A 25568-nucleotide genomic window follows, 5' to 3' on the forward strand; every position below is an offset into this window, starting at 1 on the left:
AGAGACTCCAGAAGTGTAATGGAGAGCTGCAGCATGGCAAGAGACTCCTGAGCTGTGCTTGGGGTGCCGATGAATTGCTGGAACTTGAAAAACTGAATGTATTGTTTGGATGGTGCTGTGGAGATTTGAATTATGGTTGTGGGATTTTTTTTGTAATAAATTAACCCACAAATGGCTATTTATACTCTGAAACCTTATGTGGCGTTACTACCGACTCCAGAAGAAGGAGAAACTGAGGGAGGTGTCCCAGTCATGCCCCAGCCTGCCACAAGAGGGCACCCCAGGAAGGGGTCGCCATATGACGGAGGTTCTCACTACTACCTACAACTCAGAGATAATGAAGCTCCACTTCTCCAAGTAAATTGTATATTTAACTTTATAGATAATAGAACACACTTCATTCCTTTATATATATATGTGTGTGTACATACACACCCCCCCTATCTCTTTCTATACATAGATAGATAAATCTGAATATCTTTTGTACCAAAATATGCACAGTTGGATCAGTCATCAGGCTGGCAAAAAGGATAGTTCTCATCTATCTCTCAAGAACCAGAATGGCATCTCTAATAATTGTAGTGTTCGGTATCTTGTATGCTAAACTGCAGCATTTTGTTTTAGAATCAAAGTCCATAGGTTATGGAGGAGGAGAGGGGAGACTTAGGGCCTTGGAGTTTACTGAGAAAAGTTAATTCCTGTTTTCAAATTAAATATTTCATTGGCCCCTAGCCTTTTAAGAGTAGCCAATAGACTGAAATTGCAATTAGAACAGAACAGTTGTAGATTATAAATGGATGATTTAAATGCCACGGGCATTTAAATTAAGTTTTGAAATGAGTAAATAAACCAAATAATCCCATTCCTATTGACATCCAGTTACGGCGCTTTAATAATTAAACATAGGAAGTAGGTCTCAGTTTAGTCCTGCTTCACCTAACCAATTGTTTTGATAGAAACCTACAAAATGCTCCTTGTTTTTTCGGAAGTTCTGCTGGCTTGAATATAAACCGGATAAGATGAATTTACTGGGTAAAGATCTATGATGGGTTTAAAATAATTGTAAGTCTGATGGATGCAAAGTTATTGATTAATAAACAAAATGGTACATTGCTGCAACAAATGTTTGGATATGTTATGAAAACTGTGGTCCTTGACCGCTTGTGAGTAATTAAAATGGCTCTATGGTATTTTTTACAAGGGTAGGGCTATCAGTCCTGGTATCTGGATTAAATACAACTACACGATGTGTATTACAATTTTCACTAAATTTGAAATGAATAAATTTGTCTCTCTCTGCTTTCCTAAAACAACTATGTTGCTGGTTTTGAATGGCCACTGCTTCCTAGTGGCGAGATGTCACCCCTCCATGTACAGAGCAAAACAGACAGAGCTGAGTGAGCCATTCATCATGAACATGGACAGGGTTTCTTCTCAATTTCTTGATGCTTGGCTTTTCCCTCCTACTTACCCAGTTGGGAATTTCTGTGAAAGTCCACCACTTTCACAGTCTGCCTCTTCCACAATTTAACTATTCTGAGCTTTGCTTGTATGCACTCTTCTGGCTGAGAGAGAGAGTACAGACAGTTCCTAATAAGCATCCATGAGCCAGGTGGGGCATTTACTCTTCTCTGAGTACTTGTGGCATCTTAGAGACTACCAAATTTATTTGAGCATAAGCTTTCATGGGCTTACAGACAGTCCCCAAACCTGAAGCAAATACTCACCAGCAAACACACACCACACAACAAAAACAGTAATCCAGGAACCTATCCTTGCAACAAAGCCCGTTGCCAACTCTGTCCACATATCTATTCAGGGGATACCACTATAGGACCTAATCATATCAGCCACACTATCAGAGGCTCGTTCACCTGCACATCTACCAATGTGATATATGCCATCATGTGCCAGCAATGCCCCTCTGCCATGTACATTGGCCAAACCAGACAGTCTCTACATAAAAGAATAAATGGACACAAATCACAAGTCAAGAATTATAACATTCAAAAATCAGTTGGAGAACACTTCAATCTCCCTGGCCACTCAATTACAGACCTAAAAGTCGCAATATTAGAACAAAAAAACTTCAGAAACAGACTCCAACAAGAGACTGCTCAATTGGAATTAATTTGCAAATTGGACACCATCAAACTAGGCTTGAATAAAGGCTGGGAGTGGATGGGCCATTACACAAAGTAAAACTATTTCCCCATGCTTCACCCTGCCCCCAGGTTCCTCACATCTTCTTGTCAATTGCTGGAAATGGGTCAATTTTATTACCACTACAAACAGTTCTTTTTCTCTCCTGCTGATAATAGCTCACCTTAACTGATTACTCTCCTTATGTATGGTAACACCCATTGTTTCATGTTCTCTGTGTATATATCTATATATAGATATAGATATAGATATAGATCTATCTATCTATATCTTCCTACTATATTTTCCACTGCATGCACCGATGAAGTGGGCTGTAGCCCACGAAAGCTTAAGCTCAAATAAATTTGTTAGTCTCTAAGGTGCAACAAGTACTCCTGTTCTTTTTGCGGATACAGACTAACACAGCTGCTACTCTGAAATCTTCTCTGAGTGTTACACTTCCACCACTCTGCCTTCTGCTGTGTAAGCCTGGGTTTTTGTGCCCTTCCAACACAACACAAGTCTAGATTCCTGGAATCCCCAGTGGAATCAGTGTTGAGTAATCCCATTAAGGCCTATGCAACTATTTGAATGAGTCAGGGTGACAGGATTTGGCTCATACCAAGTGAGAAGTCTATGATATCACCAATTTCCTACAAGTATCATTCTATACTTCAGCCAACGGTAGCAGTAAAACTACTCCCAATAATACAGTTTGAGTTTTAAATCTAATTTAAATTCAGAGAGAGTGGACACAGATTCCATGTAACTCAGTGTGTCAGTCACACATGCATTGGAATTTTCATGTATTTTCTTGAAAGCAGTTTTTACCTAATTTCCTATGCATTATTAAACATCATAGATACATGCTTCTAAATAAGCAGCAGAGGACACAAATGGCAAACAGAAAACTGATCGTCAAGTCAAGAAGATAAAAATGAAGAGGTTGTCCATTGGACACCATCAAACTAGGCTTGAATAAAGGCTGGGAGTGGATGGGCCATTACACAAAGTAATGCTTTGTCAAATGCTTACAAGAGTTTAAGTCCAACTTCATTCTTCCCTATTCAACAATATTCCTGTAAGTGAACTACAGCTTCAGAATGGCATTCCATTAACACAAGTAAATGTAGCACTTCCACTGCATACTGAAATACTATTAGTGTATTAGTAATAAAACAAGCCATTAGGCTTAGAAACCAAGACAAAAATGTAATTACATTAGCACTCTTGGAGTAATGGCTCAAAAGCTGACTTCCTGTATGATTATACTTCAATCCAGAATCATTAAACAAGTAGTAACACTCCTTTTACAGAATTCTGCTTAAGGGGAAAAAAATCCATGGCAAACCCAGTGAACATAACAAGCAGAGAGAGAAAAAATAAGAGGGAGTACTCTGATGCTACTCCGTTCCACATAATCTTACTATAGTTTAAGGACAATTTTCAGTCATGATCTCCAGAGAAATCATAGTAACAGAGCTAGTAATGGGAGCTACTTTGGACCAAATTTAGCCCTTGATGTATGAATGGGGCTCACAATTAGCTTCTTGTGAGCACATTCAAAGGCAGAGCTTGGTCAGCCAATTATGGATGACATTGACTTTCTTGCACAGAAACCGGCTTCGCTGTATTTAGAGTAAATATTTCTATTGTTTCATGCTATGTAGTGCAGTGCCCCTCATAGCAGAGAAGAGGCAGGACTCTGCTGTTGTGAAAGTACAGGAAATTAATTATTCAGGCCAGGACTGGTGCTAGTACTTTAGTGCCCAAGGCTGCTGCTACCCAGTGGTGCAACCTGGGCAGAGCAGTTCTAGCTGGTGTGGGTGGGGTTGTCAGACTGCAGCATCCCCTAAAAATTAGGTACTTTGGCTATTGCCTGTGTAGCCTACCTGTAGCACTGATCCTGATTCAGGCTAAAAGTCAAAGACCAAATCTTGCAGTTCTCCCTTTTACTCTAGATTCCCAACTTAGCATTACCACACAAGGTCTCACTAAGTCTTGGACTAAGCAGTAACAGAATTCTATTCTACACATGTCAGTGCATCATCTAGATAAATTTTTTTTTGCTAAAACAACAAGTTGAAACAGGTCACCTTTATAACAGATGAGGGGGCCACTGGCACTGAAATTTGAAAGCTACTTGATAAGCATTGATACGTTTCTCTAGAAGGTTTTTGATCCTCTAGGAGGCTATTTAATTTTCTGTTTCTGCAAAAAAACCAAAACTTATACCTGTTTACATGGGCGAAGGTTCACTGTCCAAAGTGCTATGTACTGGTGAGGTTTCTAGCATTTCTGTCCAGGTTTTCACTTGGCCCTGATCAATGGAGTCTACATGCTGTTTTTATTAAATTTTGCTTTCCTTTTAAATGTGCACCTTCCTAACAGAGCTCCCATGGTACTGAGAGATCTCTTCACTTTACAGGTTAGTAGGGATAGATCCTGAGAGAAAGCAAGAAGCAACAGGGTGAGATTTTTTTTAAATATATACCTGCTACCCCAGAACTTAGCTCTACATGAAGAACAAGAAGCAGAAGTCATCTGACACTCCAGCAACAGCCTATTGAAAAGGGGCCTGAAGGCACAGTCTTGTATCTTGCATAAACTTTGCGCCTGAAACAGTTTTCACATGGGAAAAACTTCACAAGTTTTCACATATTTGGTCAAGGCCAAATTATTTAACATTTTACACACCTGCTAAAGAAGTCTTCCCCCGCATCAACTCCCGGTTTTGCCGGAGATGCCTCCCCACAGTCCTCAACATAAAAAGTCTCTATCATCATCCTGGGTCAACCACAACCAGGACTTCTTATTCTAAAACAGTGTGTCTGCAACTGTTATTAAAATTAGCAATAAGAATGCAAATAGGGATGCTTCAGAAGGTCTAAACAAGAACACACTTTACTGATCTCAGTTAAGTATTGGAAAGTGTGTTGGGGTATGATAAAAGGTTCAAGAATGCTGACACACACGCATCCACCCAATTTGTCTTTTTGGCTTTACTTTTTACTACTTCTGGATGGTTGCTTAACTTTTGTGTGTGGGATTAGCATTAATAAAAATGTGAGTCTGACAGACAGAAACAGAAGCCCTCCATTTAACCAAAGGAAAAGTTCAGTGTAGACAGCAGTACTGCAAGCATTCCCAAAACATTCTACCAATTGGGCCTTATTTTAGAGAGCCTACCTTTAGGAGACTTAAGGTAAAGAACAGTACCCACTGAAATGTTTCTTTAAACTAGATCTCAGTTAAAGTTGGTGGTGACAAGAGTTGTTTAGTAGGAGCTGAAAATCCTTTTGAAATGTCACTGAAGGGCACCAAGAATAAATTCAGATCCCGATTTTCTCAAAAGGCATTAAGAGAAATGAACAAACAGTGTTAAGTCCTGCAGCTTTGCCCAGATTCCAGTTTAAGAATGTTTACCAGTACTCTTGGGGCTCTCAAAGGGGCTAAAACCCTATCTTAGAGAAAAAAAAATGGAGATATACCTATCACTGGAAGGGGCCTTGAAAGGTCATTGAGTCCAGCTCCCTGCCTTCACTAGCAGGACCAAGTACTGATTTTTGTCCCAGATCCCTAAGTGGCCTCCTCAAGGATTGAACTCACAACCCTGGGTTTAGCAGGCCAATGCTCAAACCACTGAGCTATCCCCCCCACAAAAAAGTATTATTGGCTAATTTAACCCACAAGTCACTCATATAGAAACGGGCAAAAGTTGGAGCAAATAGTTAAGTTGATAAAAAGTTGGCAAATGATACAAATACTAAGATCTGGTATTTAGTGGTAAACTAAGGATAGCAAAGCCACCTGAACTGAAGCTTTGCAAACCAACCAACCAAACACAAATACAAAAACCACATAAAAAAAAACAAGAAAAAACCCTGACTCTGGACAGGTGTAGGGTGCATTGCTACCCCCATCCCTGCAGGAATTGAGATCAAACGGTGGTGGAGGAAGGAGACAAAACCTTCCCAACTCCCTCAGAAATTATTGTTGCTGCTCAGTTGGAGCAAGGCCTGCATAATTAAGTGCATCACTTGATAAGATGTCCCACTCATTTCCTTCTTCTCTTTATTTTGCTTTAATCTACATTCCTTCTTTTTTCAGGGGTTTACCACTTTTACCAGCTATCAGTACCTCCAGATAACATTTTGTAAGTAGCAGATGATTCTCTCTCTCTCTCTGTATACATATATACAGAGAGAGAGAGAGAGAGAGAGAGAGAGAGAGAGATGTATTACTGCATAAATGAAATATAAGCATTTTCCCCTGCTTTTCTCTTGGCATTTTTTGAATGTTCTATCATGATATCTAACCTATGAGTGTTATTTATGTTAGTTTTTCATTCTATTTTTCCTCCTTAACAACGTCCCATGAAGTAAAAAAAAAAAAAAAAAAAAAGATTAAATCAGTCTAGTGATTCTAGAAGCCCTGGCCAGAGATTAATGATTTTAGCACTGCTAGATCTTTTCTCAACACCAACCAAACAACCTTTCCTTCCTTGCTCTGGCTCTTGGTGTTGTGCCAAAAGGCAGTAATGGGATCGAGATACTGCATTACCCTCCATATTACACCTCACAGAGAGTTTTATCATAGGACTCAGGAACTTTGGATTCCCAAATTAGATTTGTATCAATTCAATGTTTCCTTAAAATCACTGTCAGCTGCATTAGTCAGAACAGATTGGAAGTTTGACTCTGGGATTGATTCTCCTCTGACCCCAGTTTCAGTCTGGTGTAACTCAACTGAACTACTACTGATTTATACTGCTTCAAGTATGTGAGAAGAAAATGTGGCTGTGTGTGAATAGAGAGTGAGGAACAGGAAGCAGAAAAAAACCCTCTACTTAATGGAAAAAGAAAATTATTTAGGTAACTAAGTTCCACCCTTTCAAACTCCAATTTCATTGCTCATTAAAGAAAATCTGTCCTATAGGAAGCAGTTCAAAAATTAAATGTTTAAATTTATGTATTGTTACATTTCCTATTGGAGAGTACATTGAAAGAAATAAGTAAAAAAAATCAGCTATGAATTGAAGGAGATTTTAGATACTGGTAGTACCATTTACATTAAAAAACATCATCTTTTTTATTTCTCCCTTGGAAACTTATACCTCTGGTTCTTACCCTACTTTTATTTCTTTAAATGGTGCCCACTGTGAAGTATCCCAAGTGACTAGTAAAAAATTATGTTATAATATTGTAACAAACCAGTGCCGACCTAGGAGTTCAGGGTCATCACTATGCCGCATGCCAGAGCCACTCAGAACTTGAAGCAGCAACAGGGACAAGCATACTAGCCAGTGCATTACAGTATCATACGACAGGCTCAATTTTCTTATAATGGAACTGCTTTACGCTCAACTGTTTAGTTTGAATGAATATTACTTTATTTCTCCTGAGTCTCTTTCCTCATTCTCCTCATATATGCCCTTTAAAAACACCAGAACTTAAGGATGGTTTATTAAAATATTTTGAAAAAAATCAAATTGTGATCTAAAATGGGGGCATTAAGCGGATCACCCACAAGACACTGACAAGGTCAAGGCACTTGCTTGCTAACTGTATGGCTTCATACACTCACCACTTTAGACTGCAAGGCATTAAAGCAAGTGACAAAAGGCTTTGTGACTCAATGTAGCTGATCAGTATGTAGATTAAACTCACCTTGAATGAACAAAGATCAGGTAGGAGAAAAATCAAAGAGCCACAACTCAAATTCATGTAAGAATTAAGTCAGGGGACCTAGGGAGATGAAATAGAACAGCTACCCTAAGGGGGTAGAGCGAAAATAATTCAACAGTGTAATATCTAAACATTGCTTGGGATCTTGTTTTCACCTAAAGCCAAGATTGGAAGGCTCAAATAGGTACCAACAACAAGCTCATATCCCCCCTCCCTCAACTGCTTCCCTGATACCTAGAAGAATATGAAAATAAACAGTCCCTTTGCATCAAAGCAAAGCTGATATTTCAGCTGACAGACAAGTCTTTCCTCGGTGTCTTGTTACTCTTTCTTTCCATAATGTGGTTGGGAGTTGGAGAGCTGTGGTGGAGGAAGATAGGAGAAATGTGTCATACTATTTGTACTTCATCGATTGGTATAATCATCCTTTGGTTGAAAATACAATACCATCCTATTTAGTATGGTGCCTTGCATGCAAACTCTATCTCAAAATGTGTTGCAGAGTTAAATAAAGCAGTTTCACAGGGGAAAAGATGTGTTTGCAGATTAATTCAAGCATTAAGACAGAGTTCTGACAGAAGCAGCTGCAGAAGAGAAGATCGAGAAATGGACAAGTTATGTTAACAGCCAAAGAGAAGGCTCATGATAGATGAAGAGAGGGCTAGTTAACAATGTGGAAAGCTGCCCGGCATTTCTTCACTGCTCTCCCACAATGGTAAGACAGGATGCCAAATTATTTTTGTCACCTAAAGCCAGCACTGTTCAGGATCATATAATTTATGTTTCTCTGCTGTCTTCAGTACTACAAATCTGATTAGACATCTTTTGAGCTGTATTTGCAAGCCAGCCTCCAGGTTGCTGCACACAAATCTTCCACAGACACACATATGCCTGAGCCAACCCCTCATTTCCACGAACAAATCCCAGTGTATACAAACCATTCAACTAGCATGTGTAAAATTTAGGTTCACAAATTGAGAGGCCTGCTTGAAAATTTAGTCCTTCAAGTTCTTTTATTCTGAATGTATGCATCTTGCCCATCTCTCTTACTATACACATTTACCATACCAGAGAGGTAGCATGGTGCTACATGCCAGGCACTAGATATAGCACGTCACAACCTGGGTTCTTGTTCCAGTTTTGCTATGAGAGTTTGGGTGACTTGTTGCATCAATTTGTTCTTCAGTTTTCCAACCATTCCCTGTTAGGGAGGATTCAGTATTTAGTTGGAGCCTTAATGCACATTAATTCAAGTTTTAAAATTTGCTATGAAATTAAAAATGTGTTTTTGGGTAGTGTTCTGTACCAGTCTGAAATGATTTTCCCTAGTTCAAATTTCAAATGCGTAATATGGTGGTCAAAAAAATGAAGAAATGTAAAGATCTCTCTCCTCTCCCTAGAAAAATTGCCCATTACTATAAAGCAGTTCTGTTTGAAACCCTGAACATATACTGAAACACAATGGTGCAGCACACTGTATTCCAGCACTAAGCTTGTCACTATGAAACATAGAAGCCTTTTAGCACCACTTTGGGGCTTGTTACTGTTGTTCATATCACCTTAAATTATATAAAATACATTCACAGTGAGACAGGGCCTGCACAGCACCATCGTCTTGCACCAGTCTGATCTGAAGTCGCTCTATATTAAGATCCAGTAACTTCATAGTCAAACAATGACGTAACTAGTCTGTAAATTCAGGGAGGAGAAGTTGGCATGTGAAACAGTGGGGCCAAGGTTTAAGATTTAAGATGCTCTTTAGAATGAATAAATCAGGGGCATCTTCAGTAAACTGTGCACACGTTTTTTTTGTTTTGTTTGTTTGTTTTTAACAAGTGGGCATTAAATGGGATTCTGTGCTAAATCTTTCCCTGTGATGAACTCTTGTAGATTTCCATTTCATCACACACCATTTACAATTGGGGGCTAAGGAATGCAATCTCAGGACTACATAGCTGACAGCTTTTTTGTTGTGTGTGCTTTTGTTTGTATTGTTTTGTTTTTTAAATAAAAAAACCGGCTACCCTTAAGAGAGTTACCTGATAGGATGACTAAGGAGTCCTATCTGGTTTCCTATCTCCCCTATTCAACTGCATTTCCTTTTCTCTTTTGGGACAGCATGGTTGATACAGGACAGTATTTATTCGGGCAGGTACTTCTCCCCTAGGGAGGAGTTTCTCACAGTCCAGTTACACCTTAGCTCTCCTGATTTAAACATCTCCTTTTGTTTCACTGCACAGTACTGTTTTTCTGGAAGCATCGGTTGTTGAGTTCTTTACTTTTTTCATAAGGAAGGATTGGTGTGGTTACTTCCCTAGTAAAATGAGGCTCTGTCAAGGGCAGTTTTCTTACCCATGTTTTTTTCTCCTCTTCACTTGTCGCCTTCACCATGACCTATGGTAGTCTGTCTAGTCTTATCTTCGTAACTTAGATTTTAATGGCCTGCTTTTCAGAAGTGCTGGGCATCCACAAATCCCACTGAAGTCCATGGTAACTACATGAACATCAGTCCATACATGATCCTTGGTGCAGGATAAACAAGCAGGGGCCTTGTTTCCTTTGTCTCTGTTACACGCAACGCCCATCTCTAATTTTTTAAACTAACTGATTATCAACAATGCACTTAAGACTTTGAACAGACCCTTGTACAACTATTTACCTCTCACTTGTGGTCACAAATTAATACAACAATGGTGAAAAGCTTGCAGATGTGCCTGCCCCCACAGCCATCACCTGAGCACCAGCCATTTCTCAAATGTTCCTATTGCAACCATCACAATTACATTTCATACAGCTGGCACTGCCTCCTGTGGCACAGCACTGCCAAGTGGCCCCCATAGAAAGCAACAGCCATCTTGTACAAACAAGCACACAAGAACTTGACAACGTCCTGTCCCCTCCCTTATGTAGTTCTCACATTTTCTCTCCTTGATCAATCTATACACAAAAATAACTAAAAAAACAGAGTTATTTGTACTGTACTATTTAGGTCAGACGTGTAAGTTTTAGCATTGCTTCCTTCTAAGGTCAGGCTTAAAACACCTACAAAAGAACATAATCTCTCTATAAAATGGGGGTTTTCCTGCTGTTTGCCTCAAGCTCTTCAGACTTCTCAGAGAGGCTCAGTACCGCTCTCTGTATGTAATATGCATAACTGCTTTTTTTTCCTTTAAGTTTGGCTTACACACCTGCGGTTAAATTGACTGGCAAACTTGATGTAAAAAGGTATTCGTCCTGCACAAACAGTTATACAGCATGTGGATGGTGGGTATACCTTCCTCTATATCTCGGAGCACAGATCACATGAATGAGGGTAACATACCCAATCGTCAAAGCTTCCTATGAGAGCAGGAGGTGAGCATAAGCACATCTCTTTCTTTGCCATCTAATACTATTACGACCATGTATTACTGATGTAAGGGACCAGAGTGACAGCCCAGAGAACATAATGGCCAACACCATTTCAAGCTTCTGCACACTACCCCACTAATGTGCCTCAGTCCTGATGGACAACCTCTAACAGCGAAGGAAAAACATTATCTAAGATCATTCAGTCCTTGGCCTTTTTGCTGACACTGCCAGCAATTCCGGATAGTATAATGATGGTTTTCATAATGCAGAACCTTGTAGTCATATGAGCACAGAGTCAGGAATAAGCGACTCCTGCATTCTACTCCTAGTGCTGACAAGAAGCTTGTTGAGACACTTTGGGCAATTCACTCGGCCTCTCTGTATCTAGTTTCTCCATCTGTAAAATGGGGATAATAATACACTGATAAAACTTCAATAAATTAGATAGATAGATAGATAGATAGATAGATAGATAATGATCATGCCCATTTTACCACTAAGGAAAAATCAGGCAGAGAGAAGTTAAGTGTCTTGATTTCAAGTCACAAATGAAGTTTGTTTCAGAGCCTGGAACAGACCTCTGGACTTATAGTCCATGCCTTCATAAATAGACCCGATTCCCACTGGATCATACCCCATTCTGGAAAAAGACCAATGTATACAGATCAGCATTTACTAATCCTTTCCCTTTTTAAACTAGTCAGCTGTAGAGATTAGAGGAATTTTCTCCAAATTACTACTACTTAATTGTCCTTTCACATTAAAATCATTTCTAACACTACAGCTGAGAAAATAATTTGAGAACAGAATAATTAAGAGTCCACCACTTCGTATGAGATTGAACAAATCATAACAATTTACAATATTAGCAAACAGTTTAGCAGTGATATGACCGAATCAGCACTGGCACGGAATGACATTTAAATAAGACTAATAATAATACTTCATTCACTGGTTTTGTGTGAACTTCATTATAAAAATGTCAGAAGATAGAGAAATGAATAATCAGTGCCATACCAGAGCAGACGTATTCCTTTTTCTGAACATCCGCCACATTAAAACCCCTTAGGTGCACGGGTGCCATGCAGAATGTGAACTGCCCAATCGAGCGTCTCTGACGCAGCCAGTCAGACAGCCAAGCCAAGTGGCAGTCACAATACAGGTAATTGGAGTGAAGCCGCCTGCAATGGGCAGAAAGAGTCACATCACATCTGAATGTTTCAGGAACAGTGATTAAACAAAGCAAACTCACACAAATTTTCAGAGACATTGTACTAAAAACCCTGCACACATTTTCACACAGGAGTAAGTTGAATTATTAGAGATAAATGTTGAGATTAGAGGATGAGGGGATCCACAAAATTGAAGGAGCTCTCATTTGATCAAATTGTCTTCTCTGTTATATTGAAAAGCAATAAGTGAACCTGACAAGAAGCAGAGCTCCAAGTAAGCATCCAAAAGGATGGGTGTGCAATCAACCCATGAAACTGAAATTTTTCCAGCAGACAGCAATCTTGGGTGAAATTATCAGTGCCAGGAGTACCATAGCAGCTTCATGGTAGTTAGAGGCTTTTACCTTAGGGGGGCATAGACAAAGCACAGAGGACCCCAAAAAAGATATAATCTATTAACTGAACTTTTTCTAATCCATGAAAGGTTTAGTTCACATTTAGGTGAAGATTCATCCTTCCCCATCATTAAGTAATTTAATACAAGCTTCACCTGTTGTCATGGCCATCCATTGAGCTTCTAAGAGGAGTCTGAGAAGTATTGTTCAGCAATGGGATGTCTATTTTACAGACTCACAGCAGATTGGAATCTTAGATACAAAATACTCAAATTTTGAGTACTTGTGCAATTTTGCTGCAGGTTTGCAGCATACATTAATTGCTTCTCCTGCCCCCTCCCTCAACCATCAGTTCATTTTTAACATGATGCAATTTCACAAGAGAAGATGTAAACTTCTAAGTTTATACTAACAACTTTCAGAAGCATCATCTATCTTTAATCCCTCCCTCCCCCATATCTTTTAAATAGTAAACATATAACCAGAGAATGAACCCAATACTTTTTAATAACTACCACAAACTTTAGGTCAAAGTTTAATAAGTTAAAACTGGCAAGATTAAACATTTCATTCCTTTTAATGAGTCATGAATTTGTAACATTATGACAAAGTTGAAATGACAACCACCCCATCCCCCGTCGAAGACTGAAAATCCTGTAAGATATAGTTAGACAAAGCATTCTTAACTACAGTGCAGTAATATATCAAGTATTATATTAAAAAAAAACAATTGGTGTGCACACAGGATTTAGCCTTGCCAGCTCCAGAAGAAATTAACCATCAATCTAGAGATATTCATATTACACAATAGCAGTTGAGATCAGTGGTGGCGCCCGAGCTGACAGTCCCTAGATTTGTATGTCTGGGGGGAACCAGTGACACATCTTCAGTGGCTGGACCTCAAGCTTGGAATTCATTTCCATGCTTTGGCCAGTAGCACTTACATCTGCTGGGTACACTTCAGGGCACAATATAAAGCAGATCTATTCACCCAAGATTTCAATGAAGTGGCAGGGTGGGGCAGCAGTGTTATTACATTTTGTGAAAGTTTCAGATGACACTGCATCAACTTAGAACTGTGGTAAAATGTTTTTATTATGAATTGCTTTTTATTTCATTTTTGATAGGCACAGTATATAAACTGAAAGAACAAATATATACATTCACAAAGCTGAGAGAACACTGTCTAGGAAAAGATCACCCTAATTGCAACAACGCTGTGTCAACGTATAGATGAACAATTCCATACAACTAACCTGACAAAGAATTAGCATCCCTTTCCATCACAACATTCAAAAGTAGCCTATGATGATATTCAGAATTATACTTTCTAAAGAAAGTAGGAACATGCCTTTTTTTGTTTTCAGACAGGGCTCATATGATAAAAATTTCACAAGAACTGCTTCCATATCTCCTATTTGTTTTCTTGCTAGATATGTAGAACCAGGGGTGGCTCTATGTATTTTGCCGACCCAAGCACAGCAGTCCGGCTGCCTTCGGCGGCATGCCTGCGGGAGGTCCGCTGGTCCCGCGCCTTCGGCGTACCCGCCACCGAATTACTGCCAAAACCGTGGGACCGGCAGACCTCCCACAGGCATGCTGCCGAAGGCAGCCTGATGGCTGCCCCCTGTGGCTTGCCGCCCCAGGCACGCGCTTGCTGCGCTGGTGCCTGGAGCCGCCCCTGGGTAGAACTAGTTTCTGGGTTTAAATATTTTAAAAGTGGGAACTATATTCCTCCTCCTCAATCTGCCTGCATTGTCCCATGTAAACCTTATCTTTAGACCTGATGATGTTATTTGTGTTGAAATTCTGCAGCATGCCATGGGTGTATGGGAATTGCTCTTGGTTCATTGTAAACAAGCTGTCAAGCTTAACCAGGTAGCATGTAGGAATATGTCTTTGATACACAAATTAATGAATACAATAAGAATGCTTGAAAAGGGCTTCCATTGTGGCTGAGAAACACAGCACAACAGTCCCTTGTGCAAGTCAGGAACACTGCAGCCATTTGGTGGGTTTTGGTTTTTTTTTTTTTTGTATATTTTACATATTTTTTTAAATGTAATCATTTACCTCTGCAGTCACTCACAGATGCAGAGACAACAGGAGACTGACCATTAAAGAAATTAATACAGAGGCCATGTTTAGCATAAATAAAGTTGTTTCACGCAAAAGCAGATCAATACAAACTAATTCCTGTAAATTCTAATCACGAGGCAAAAAATAAATAAATCAATAAAACAGACGAAAAACAACAGAAAAGAGGAGTTAGGTTGAACAGATCAGCATAGAAGAGCTGATTTATTTTATTTTTAGAAAGGATTCTTAAATGCTACAATTACATTAGTACATTTTTCTTTCCCTTAAAGGTCATATTGACTGAACACTCTTAATTTTTCCTCCCATGTTCTTCACAATGGAATGGATTTTTTGTTTTTTAAACTTTACATGACTCTTGTCCTTATAAAACAAGCTGGATTGAGAGCACTGAGAATAAACTTTTTAGCTACAGAACAAGTCCAGTACAGGCAGCTTCCCCAACTGCCTGTCAATGGACCTCAGCACTCACTATAAAGAATTACATCCAGTGTACTCTACCTAGGCCCATTCAATCTCTGGCCTCTCTAGTAAACCTGCTAACACAATAGCCAGGTGTGATGATATTTTTGTGATATGGACACCTAGCCACTGGGAACTAAATGAAGACTGTATTCATTCTATCTAAGGTACTGCACAGTCATCAGAGGGCTGGATTTGAACCATTGACTGAAGGATCAAATACTACATCCTACCTCCCCAACCCAAGTCATCATTCCTGCAACAAATTCTATGCAACTTGCTTTCTCTCATAGATTTTGCCCCTTTATGAAAGCAGCTTCTTTGAGGTGTGTATTAACATGGAAGAGAAAGAAAAAAAACCATACAAAGTAAAATCAGAAATGTGACATGAGAGAAGGTATTGCTGTCCCACCCCCCATTAATATCTTCATATAAACATTTTACCTAACAGAACAATAAGAGACCTATTTCTAAGTTGATTTGTGCAGAGATGCGTTACCCGGGCAGTTGCAAAGGGGCATTATTACCTATTTCAGCAAACCACATGTTTAATATCAAAGCCACATTATCCTGCAATATGTACCAACAATGGTTAAGGGTGTTTCTAATCATTTTTATCTATGAAAAATAATATTAATATTTAGACATCATCTTTGTGAGATGTGATGGTGATGATTTGAGGAGAATGAAACAATTCCAGGAAGGAGCAGTGGAAGAAGTCATGGAATATTTGTGGTATCTGTGTTTATCTTACATTTATTATTCTTTTGATGGCTTTACTATCTCTGACAAAGTAGGGGGAAGGTAAAATGAAAAATTAAACCACTGTATTACAATTCTACCCTTCTGCATGGGGCTTTTAAAAAAATACTGAACTGTTTAGAAGGGATGTAATTTGGCAGTCTTTGAGACTCATACATGCCACTTGCTATTGATGAAACTACCTTTGTAGAACATAAGGTGAATAAATACAAATACCAGCTTTTAAAGGTGCCCTTTTAGCCACAGAGTCTAAATTAAATTTCCAGCAAATCCTTTTAGAGTGGGTCAGCATTTGTGTTCTGTAAAATGTGGCTCTCAGAATTCAATATAAAAGCTTCTCTTTATAAATCCCATTTATGACTTCCTTCCTTTTTTTTTTTTCGTTCCCTTTTTTTCTTCTTTAATTACAGCAAAGGGGGATTAGTCAGTGTAAGTCTCCAGGGAGCGATATACAAAGCCATCTCCGAAATTAAACTAAAGAGAAAATGGCAGCAGGCACTGAGCTCTGGGAACAGACAAGACTGATTGATCTGAAGTAGTCAGGCAAATATTCTGGATCGTTAAGGGAGAGAAATATCTTAACCCACCCTTCAACTCCCCCCACAAAAAGACAAAAATATAAATTCTCTTTGATCAGTTACATTAATGCTAGCATCTTTTAATGTCATCCTTCAGAGAAAAAAAGAAAGTAAATATAAATCAGTAGTTATCACTTTACAGAAAACAGCCTATCAGTATGGACAGATAAGAACCATTTTTCTTCAGTTCACTTAACTGGCCTACTGTGATTATATGAAAATATATATCCAAACATAGCATTCTGCTTCCCACTAGTATGAGCAGGCTGCTAGTAACTGGCTTGCTGAACATTTTGGAGTAAGCACATGTTGGCTTGTTTTTATACGCTGGAGTAAAACCAAACAGGTGTTTCTTTAAAAAATGACTTCTGGAGCTGTGTATTCATTTCAAGGGAATGATTTTGGAAATGGCTGGGTGAGGTAGAGCTGCAAAGCTGATGGCATTACCGTTTGGAATTTTACCTCTAAGCCCTCGGTCTAAATTCCACAAAAATTACACACAGGTCAATTTAATTCCCCTTGTATAAGGTTCTCCTAGAGCTGGTTGGATATTTTCCAGAGGAACCTTTTTCTATTGGAAAAAGCAGATTTGTCACAAGAGAAAATGTTTTGCAAAAATGGGACAATTTCTATTAAATTTTATTTGGAGAGAAAAAATTCAAACAAAATATTTTAGATCTTTTGGTGCAAAATGACTTTTCGTTTCAAAATGTATTGTATGTTCTATTTAAAAAATAAAAGTAATTTAAAATGTCAAAATCAGATTGAAACATTCTGACTATAAAAATTAAAGATTTTGACTGACAAACAATTTTTTAATTAAATTTTGTTTCGAGGATATTTTGAAATTTTTGGGTTTGTTCCATTTTGGAACAACTTTTTTTTTTTTTAACCTCACAGAATTTCCCACTAAATGAAAAATCTTGTTTCTGCACTGCTCTGATTTCTACATTATCCTAGGTGAAACTGTGCATGCATTTAAAAGCTGTGTGACCCCAACGTATTGAGATTTGCATCTGCTGTAAGGAAGGGTTCAGTTTGGCCTCCCAGTATCAACTAAATAACAGAATTACATTTCATAATCAGCATGTGACGACAATTAGGCTCAATTGGTAATTTTTTTCTCCCAAAACTAGCTTGAGCTGGTTACCTTGGGGAGAGACTGAAATATGTTCTCACTCAATAAGAATTTACCTCATTCCTGTTTACAAGGGGTTAATGCCACAAAATAAAGTTTTGGCTTGATCTATTTACTGTCCTTTTGTTAAAGAAAAGTGGTTTAAAAAACCTTTATAAAAGTATTCCTTGAATAAAGACAAATATTCAAAGCAAAGACAGAGTTATCCAGGCTGCTACTTATTTCTGAATTTAGTACTTACAGAGTCCTGATCTTTGGCATATGGTTGAAACTGGTAAGAGGGATGCGGGTGATGTTGTTATTGTTGAGAGTACTGTTAAAAAAGAAAGAAAGAAAAGAAAAACAGAGTGATCAATTATTTACATTGCTTTACCAGCACACTCTTTATAGAAATGAACTGCTTCAACAACGAATAATAAATCTATAGTGCTGCAAACAAGAAGACGTGCTGACAAATATCTCAGGAGCGATTTGTGAGTTGTCAGGAAGGATATTTTTATTGCAAAGTAACCAATAATTGCGCACAAGTAAGCAAAAATTGCTATTTAACATGCCCTGCCCTGCGTAGCAAGTAGCACAAGATTTTATCCACTAGAGTATTTGTTTTCAAACAAAAGGGGAGATGTTGGCACTTAAAGCCTTGTTAGCACAGCCTGTTTGCAATAAGACATACAGCTCAAATTGCTCTGTTAGAAACACATGGATGAATGAGGAATTCTTGTTTGGTTTCCTTAGGAAGAAATATATGGAATGTGGAATGTACCAGAATAAACATTTCCTGTTCAAAGCATATAAGGGTTTCAAATGGAAAGTCCATCAAGTATATTTTATTAGAGCTGGTCTTAGACAGAATGGGACCCCGGTTGCCATTAGGGACCCCAATCATGTTTTTTATGATAAAATGACTAGTTTAGCATCAACTGGAGTAGGTTGCCCTCATTTATGTTGTTCCTAATTATATCAGTGACTATCTGGAAAATAAGAAGCTATAAAGTTTATCAATGACGGCCTGGGAAATGGAACACACACATCAGGAGGGTATACTTCCCACATTCCAGTTGCTCAGAAATTGCAACTACTGCAGCCTACTGTGTCAAGAGACTTGATCAAACCTATCTGTTATCTACCATGCTTCACTGTCCATCTTACTTCTAACTGAAATGGTGAAAGCTCTTCACATTTCCCTTATTTAAAATGCAAACACACAGCAGTTGTTTATAGCAATGGCCCAGCAGGCTGTACGTTAAAACAGCCATAGTGCAGTATTTTGGGCGATTACTGTAGAAACTAATAGCTTGGGCTTGTTTTAAATTAAGGGCTGTAAGCTTTGTGCAGGTGATAAAATAAACAGCCACCTTAAATAATACTTTAAAGCATTACTACTGTTACTTACACCTGAATTGTTCAGTAGTTATGATATTATGTATTTGTGCAGGGCATTTCATAAAAAGATTTTCAAGAGCTTTACAATAATTAACTAATTAACCTTCTAATTCATCTGTAACTTCCTTCCAACAGATGACTCGTTTTCTGTATACTAGAGATCAGCGTGTACAACAGAAACCTCTCAGTAGATTCCCAGTTTGCACAGTGTTAGTGTACCATAGCCTACAAAACAATATATTGCAGTATTTTAGCTCCACTAGAAAAACTGGTAATGTCAGATGTTGGCTCAAATCAGAAATCACTCTCAAATATGGAGGGGATAGGATGTCCGAAATCCAGACCTGAACTAAGATACACATTTCACAATTTGAGCCTAATTGGAATCCCAAATTCAGAACACCCCAATTTCATTGTGAAGGGCAAAGAATTAGGGAGGAAAGTACTGTCAATATCTGGAGTTGAATCCTGGATGCATCACTCATGGTACAAACTACTCAGGATAAACTGTGATGCCTCACAGTGAACTTCTCTTGAGGCTGAAAAGCTGCTTCATCTGTCCCACAGAACTCCCTTCTTAAGGGCATCATAATACCAAAATGAATTTTCCACTATAACAGTTTCCACTATGTATTTTAAAATAAAGCTCTCTTTATATGTAATTATTATTGCTAGATTATGGTATCTAGCAGATGGTGCAGGAATGGAAGTCGGTGGTAGACAACTAGCCAAAAGAAGTGTGTGGCACAGAAATTTTCATTCAGACGAATGAAACACTCTGTAGGAATAAATGACAGCAAATATTGTCCAGTGGTTCAAGCAGAGGATTATGATTCAGAACTCCTGAGTTCAACTGCTATCTCTGTCACTAATTCTGCCTGTAATCTTGGACAAGTCACTTAGCATCGGCCTCTGTTTCCCCATCTGTAAAATACTTATCTGCCTAGCCACAGAGATACTGATGCTTAATGTGTGTAACACAGTCTGGACGAACCACCTTGGATGGGCTACAGAAGTGCTAAGCATTATTACTGTTGTTATACCTGTGTTCTGATTTTGTTCACTTGTCCACCAAAAGAATAGAGGCAAAGTGTAAATGTGTGTTAGTTTAAGTGGCATATATTACAGAGAGCATTAATATAGGAAAGAACTCCATGCAGGGACTGGGATCATAAATCGCCAAAGAACAACCATGCGTATAGTCAGTTTTGAAAATTAAATTGTACACAAAGTTGACAACTGAATATGTCTGTGAGGGCACTAAAGGATCCAATGCAAGTGAAACTGAATTCAGTGGAGACTGTCCATTGACTTTAACAGAATACAGAGTGGATTCAGAGAGTGAGAAGTGACAATGAACATCTTTCCCAAGTAACTGAGAGATACATTCTGTACACTATTCCCAGCACAACTGTTGAAAATTCAATCTGTACTATCAAACAGACTCAGATATAGCTATTGTAAAAAAAAAAGCCACATATTTAATAGACAAAGTATCAGTCTAGTAACCCAAATCCTAGCTTTGGTACTTACACATTTCCAACATTAAGAACCCATTTGTTGCTAGAAATAAGCAGGAAGATTTCCATAGGTCTCCAATAAATAAATAACAAAGCAACAAATAATGAGGAATACAGTTAATACTGAATTAAGCCCTATTTCATTAATCTACTAATTAACTACAAAATTTCAAGTATAATCGTAGCAGATAGCTACTGCACAGAAGACTTATTAATGCATTATTACACTGATATTTAAATGTTAACTATTATGAAGGCAATAAGGCATTTATGATTATAGCAGTATTTCAACACAAAGAAGGCTAAATACAGCTGTACAGCTCTCATTGCTCCACAAAGGGTACTAATTGACAGTGAACTGTCTGCATTATTGGTTGTGTGAAGTTAACCCCTTTGCAATGATTCTTCAGCGTGTGATAGTCTAATGTAGCAGCATTCTTGTATAGGCTCTTTCAGGGGAGCCTTCAAGGTAGATGGAGCAGTGCTAGAGAGACATTTTGCAAACCTGAATACCAAGTACATGAAGCGGTTGTCAAGTGTCTAAAACTCATCATCCCAGTAGCGATTTTTAAGCCTGTGTGTTATGGTGGAGTCCAAAGACCATAATGCATTTATATATGGAAGATGAGGGGGAACAGAGAAAATCCATCCCCACAATTGTCTATTAAGTGCTATGAAGCCCAGTAGATATTTGAAACAGACTAAGAGCAGAAAACTATGTGAGGTCCTGGACTCTCAGAGCATCCAGGTTCCCTCCGCATCATATGGGGAGACTGGAGACTCACATCACACCAGACTGTCATCAGGATCACACCTCTAACCTGTTGCTTATTTTAGAGCCAAGTTTACCCTCATCCCTCACAAACTCACTGTTATCATTGTAAGGTGTTCATTTCCAAAATGCTGAATCAGTAACCTGAGGTTAGAGAAAATGTTATTTATGGCTGCAGACCTGCAGATCTTCAGATCTTGCAAGCAAAGCAGGCTCAGGATGCATCAGTACCTGGTGGGCTTCCAAGAACTACTTGGGAGCTGCACAAAATGGTGTTAGCCAGCTGTAGGTGGCACTTCCCTCTCTGAGGCACATCCTCAGCTGTGGTAAATTGTCAGCTCCAATGACTTCAATCTATACCAGTTGAGATCTGCCCCCTGGGGCAGCATGCTGTTAGGAGGTACTCACTTTCCCATAAGATATAAAACTGACTTGTGGTCATTAAAAGATCACTTAGCATTTTTTCAAAATAGGAATGTTGGCTCTGGAATCTTGTACATATGTATGTATGTATCCCATAACGGATTTTCATGACATTTGAAGGGCAAGTTTTTATTCTGACATTACCCATCTCCTCTTTGGATCTGGAATCCTGGTTCAATCCCAAATCTGGTAAACACAATCTGCCTCCTTCCTCCCATTTCCCATGCAAATTTATTTGCATTCAACATTCATACATACTTCCTAGTGGCACTAAACTGTTGTGCAGCATTGCAGTGTACTGATGAAAAAAATACTGAATTCCACCCTAAAAGTGGCTGCATTTTCTGGTGAATGACATGATCCTCTGTATTTCCACAGTTGCTAAAGTGCTTTAGATGAAAGGTGCTATATATATATATATATATATATATGTAAAATCATTATAATGTGAGAGGAATTAATCCCACATCATTAAAATATTTCTACTCTTGTTTTGTGGCCTCCCCATCATTTTGAGTGGGAAAAGAGGTGCTAATGGGTGACTGATACTTATAAAGATTAGTATATCCCAAATTCTAGAACAAACATAATAGCTTCTAGGCACAGTCCAAATGCTCTGACCAAAAAGTGATAAGATTAGATTTCTAATCTTCCCAGACTAACTACTCAGTTTGAAAGACTCAACCTAGCAGTCTAACTATCTCCCCAAACCAGCTGGACTAATTAGGAACTGAAAAATCCTAGGACTTTTGCTGAATGGCCAGAAGAACTCTCTCTTCTCTCTCTTACTGCTTCAAGCTACAGGGAAATATTATGGGTTTTGTTCCTCTTTGTTGTGTCTTTGCACCGCCAATAATAAAAACTACAACACATCCACCCTACCTACTCCAGTTAAGTACTGGAAATATACTGCAAGACCAAAGAAATCTTCCGGCAATGCCATCAGAAAAGGTTGCAAACCAGATGTAAAAAGATTATGTTAAATACCTATATTACAACAAGTAAAAAGGTAACAATATTAAACCCCTTGCTATTTTTGCAGTCAACCACAACTTCAAGTGATAGAACAGGTGGGCTTTTTTTTGGGTTTCTTTTACAACGAAAGGGTCCTATTATATAACAATGATTAATTATCATCCACTGTAACCCAGCTAATGCAAGTTTTGGCATTCTATTTTATCAGTGCTATAAAGAAAAAAAGACCTCATAGCAAAATCTAATTTTCCTCCTCTAAACAGTACACTTTTTTCATAAAAGAACACACACAGGAAAACAACTATCAATACAATATCCGCAATGATTTTTTTTTTACGCACAGGATTTGAATGGATGTAAATGACAGAAAAATCTACATGCAACACTAGGCCAGAGCTGAGGGCACGCTTTGGTTTCTGCATATAATAGGGACTGTGATTTTCTTTTACATCCCATTTCTGCAGCTGATTAGCACAAACAGCTAATCAAATTGAGAAATGATATGGTAGATTATATTTTTGATTAGCACTTTTTTTCCAAGTATTAATGAGCATCTACCATAGTTACCAGGGGTCTGCTAGCCATTCAGCCTTTGATAAGCACCAGGCTTCTTTTGTGTATCATTTGGCTCTGCTGATCAAGGGGGTTTGAAGCATTTGCTGAATTCTCAGCTATGAAGAAACACTAAGGCCCACAGGAGATCAGATCCATGAGAGGGAGAATAAAAAAAAAATGTATAGACAAACTACTGTAAGAAATATACTTTCAAGTGGTGAGGGGTAAATGGGAAAAGAGAAAAGAAACACAACCAGCTCATTTCCTGTATTTGTGTTGCTCTTTGAATTTCTTCTTCTTTTGCTCACTAGAGATTAATAGTCTCTGATTTGTTTGCCAAAGTTTTGTAGTTTAAAAAAGAATTGTTTGAACCCTGGAAATAACAAGCATCATTTGGCAACACACAGCTCATGCTTATAGGGACTACAACTTTAAACTGAACAGACACTCTTTTAATTTTCATTCTCCCCTCTCCCCACAAAAAAGACCAATTTGCTTACTTTTCTAGCTGTGTGGTAAACCTGTTTTGAATGTGTGTCTTTGATTTGCATGATCCGGGCCTGGAGTTGAAAAGCAGACCTCTGAGGCTGGTTGGAGCAGCGGCAGCTGCTGTGTTGCTGGTAGTGCTAACAAGTCTAACATTTCCCTCTGTCTCCTTTGATTAGACCACTGCTTTATCACAGTGTCCTTTTTTTGGCTGTGTGTGTAATCTGTGTGTTGTGTGTCCATAACACCATGTAATTGGCCCTAATGCAACATTATTATCTGTATGCAGGCAAGGACTGGATACAAATGGTGCATATGCCGGCTCACAACATTCCGGAGTAGGGTGATCAGATTCCCAATTTTATAGGGACAGTCCTGATTTTTAGGTCTCTTTTTCTTATATAAGCTCCTATTACCCCCCACCCACCACCTGTCCTGATTTTTCACATTTGCTGTCTGGTCACCCTACCCAAGAGTGAGTTACTCACCTGTCATCCTCCCTGATTATTGCCTCTGCCATAACTGCCAAGCTTTTCATGTTGCTTGTTCCCAAAGCAAATGGACACTCAGTACAAAGTGGAAAGGTAAAGGAGGGTGGAATTCCAGACACACACACGCACATACCCTCAGTTAAACAAAACTGGAATTTTGTAACTAATTTGTCTAGGAATCTCCCAGCACAAGTAAAAACACAATTAAGCCTCAGAACACCCTTCACTTAAACAGTATTGCTAAGATTGTTATCCCTATGCAGGGATGGGTGAATTGAGGCAAACAGAGGTTAAGCTATTTGCCCAAGGACAGTGGTGTAGCTGGGAGAAGAGCCTTGAGGAGCCCTGATATATAGTCCCCTGCTAGCCAGGACCAGTTAGACAGCACTTTCCAGATAGGCAAATATCTCATGATTTCAAAAATCATGCGCTCAAATCATGAGAGACATTTTAGAAGTGTGGGTTTTTTTTATTTGCCTTCTGGTTTTGGGGCCTTTGCAGTTCACATTTTCAAGCTTCTCTCCACAACCAAGTGTGACAAAGTTTTTTAAATGAAAATTGAGATTCTTATATAATCACAGGATCTGGGCCTTTAAGAAACACACCAAATACCTCAAGACTCAAAATAAAATTGAGAGTTGGCAACTTTTTTTTTTTTTCTCAGTTGATCACCGGACTCCTCTTTATTTCAGACTTAGCTGACACCATTTTGATGCAATACAGACCTGGAAAAATACTGTAACCACCACAACATGAACAGTAACAGGGTTCCTATGACTTCATGTTTACAGAACTGGAGGGCAGGAAATCTTTTAGTATCTATGTGACTAGATTGCAGAACCACAATGCCACCAACACTGTGTCTTTATGCATTATATAGAGATGACGTACGTCTTGGCTTCCAGGATTTTTCCTCTCTATTTCCATAAAGTTTATTAGATTTACCTTTTCTAAAGCATCAACCCTAATAAGAAAGCCCATTTTTGGGGGGGACAAAAATTAATAAGACTAGATTTAAAACAGTGGGCAAAGGTGTCATGCTGCCACTAATACATTCTATGGTAATGACAGTTATGGTCATCAATGGCAGCACTATCTCTTAGGCCCCTGCCTACATTGACACTTTAATCTTGCAAGTAGAACTGGTTTTAAATGTCGTTTTAAACCAGTTTCTGCTAA

The 25568-nt window shown here is 38.6% G+C and overlaps 1 protein-coding gene across 7 annotated transcripts in view; it reads right to left on the bottom strand.

The window, feature by feature from the left end:
* Positions 1–25568, bottom strand: part of SLIT3 (slit guidance ligand 3) — a 781907-nt gene that overhangs the window by 260956 nt on the left and 495383 nt on the right. For 3 of the 7 annotated variants that reach the window (XM_039485327.1, XM_039485326.1, XM_039485329.1), the window contains 2 exons: positions 18026–18097; positions 12198–12361 (listed from right to left, as the gene is read on the bottom strand). In XM_039485327.1, the coding sequence (XP_039341261.1) occupies positions 12198–12361; positions 18026–18097 (236 nt within the window). Of the gene's footprint in view, positions 1–12197; positions 12362–18025; positions 18098–21639; positions 21659–23912; positions 23989–25568 lie in introns of those variants that run through there. The other 4 variants (XM_039485332.1, XM_039485331.1, XM_039485330.1 and 1 more) reach the window with 3 other exon arrangements.

Source organism: Mauremys reevesii, linkage group 8, assembly GCF_016161935.1.
Source record: "Mauremys reevesii isolate NIE-2019 linkage group 8, ASM1616193v1, whole genome shotgun sequence".
NCBI lineage: Eukaryota > Metazoa > Chordata > Testudines > Geoemydidae > Mauremys > Mauremys reevesii.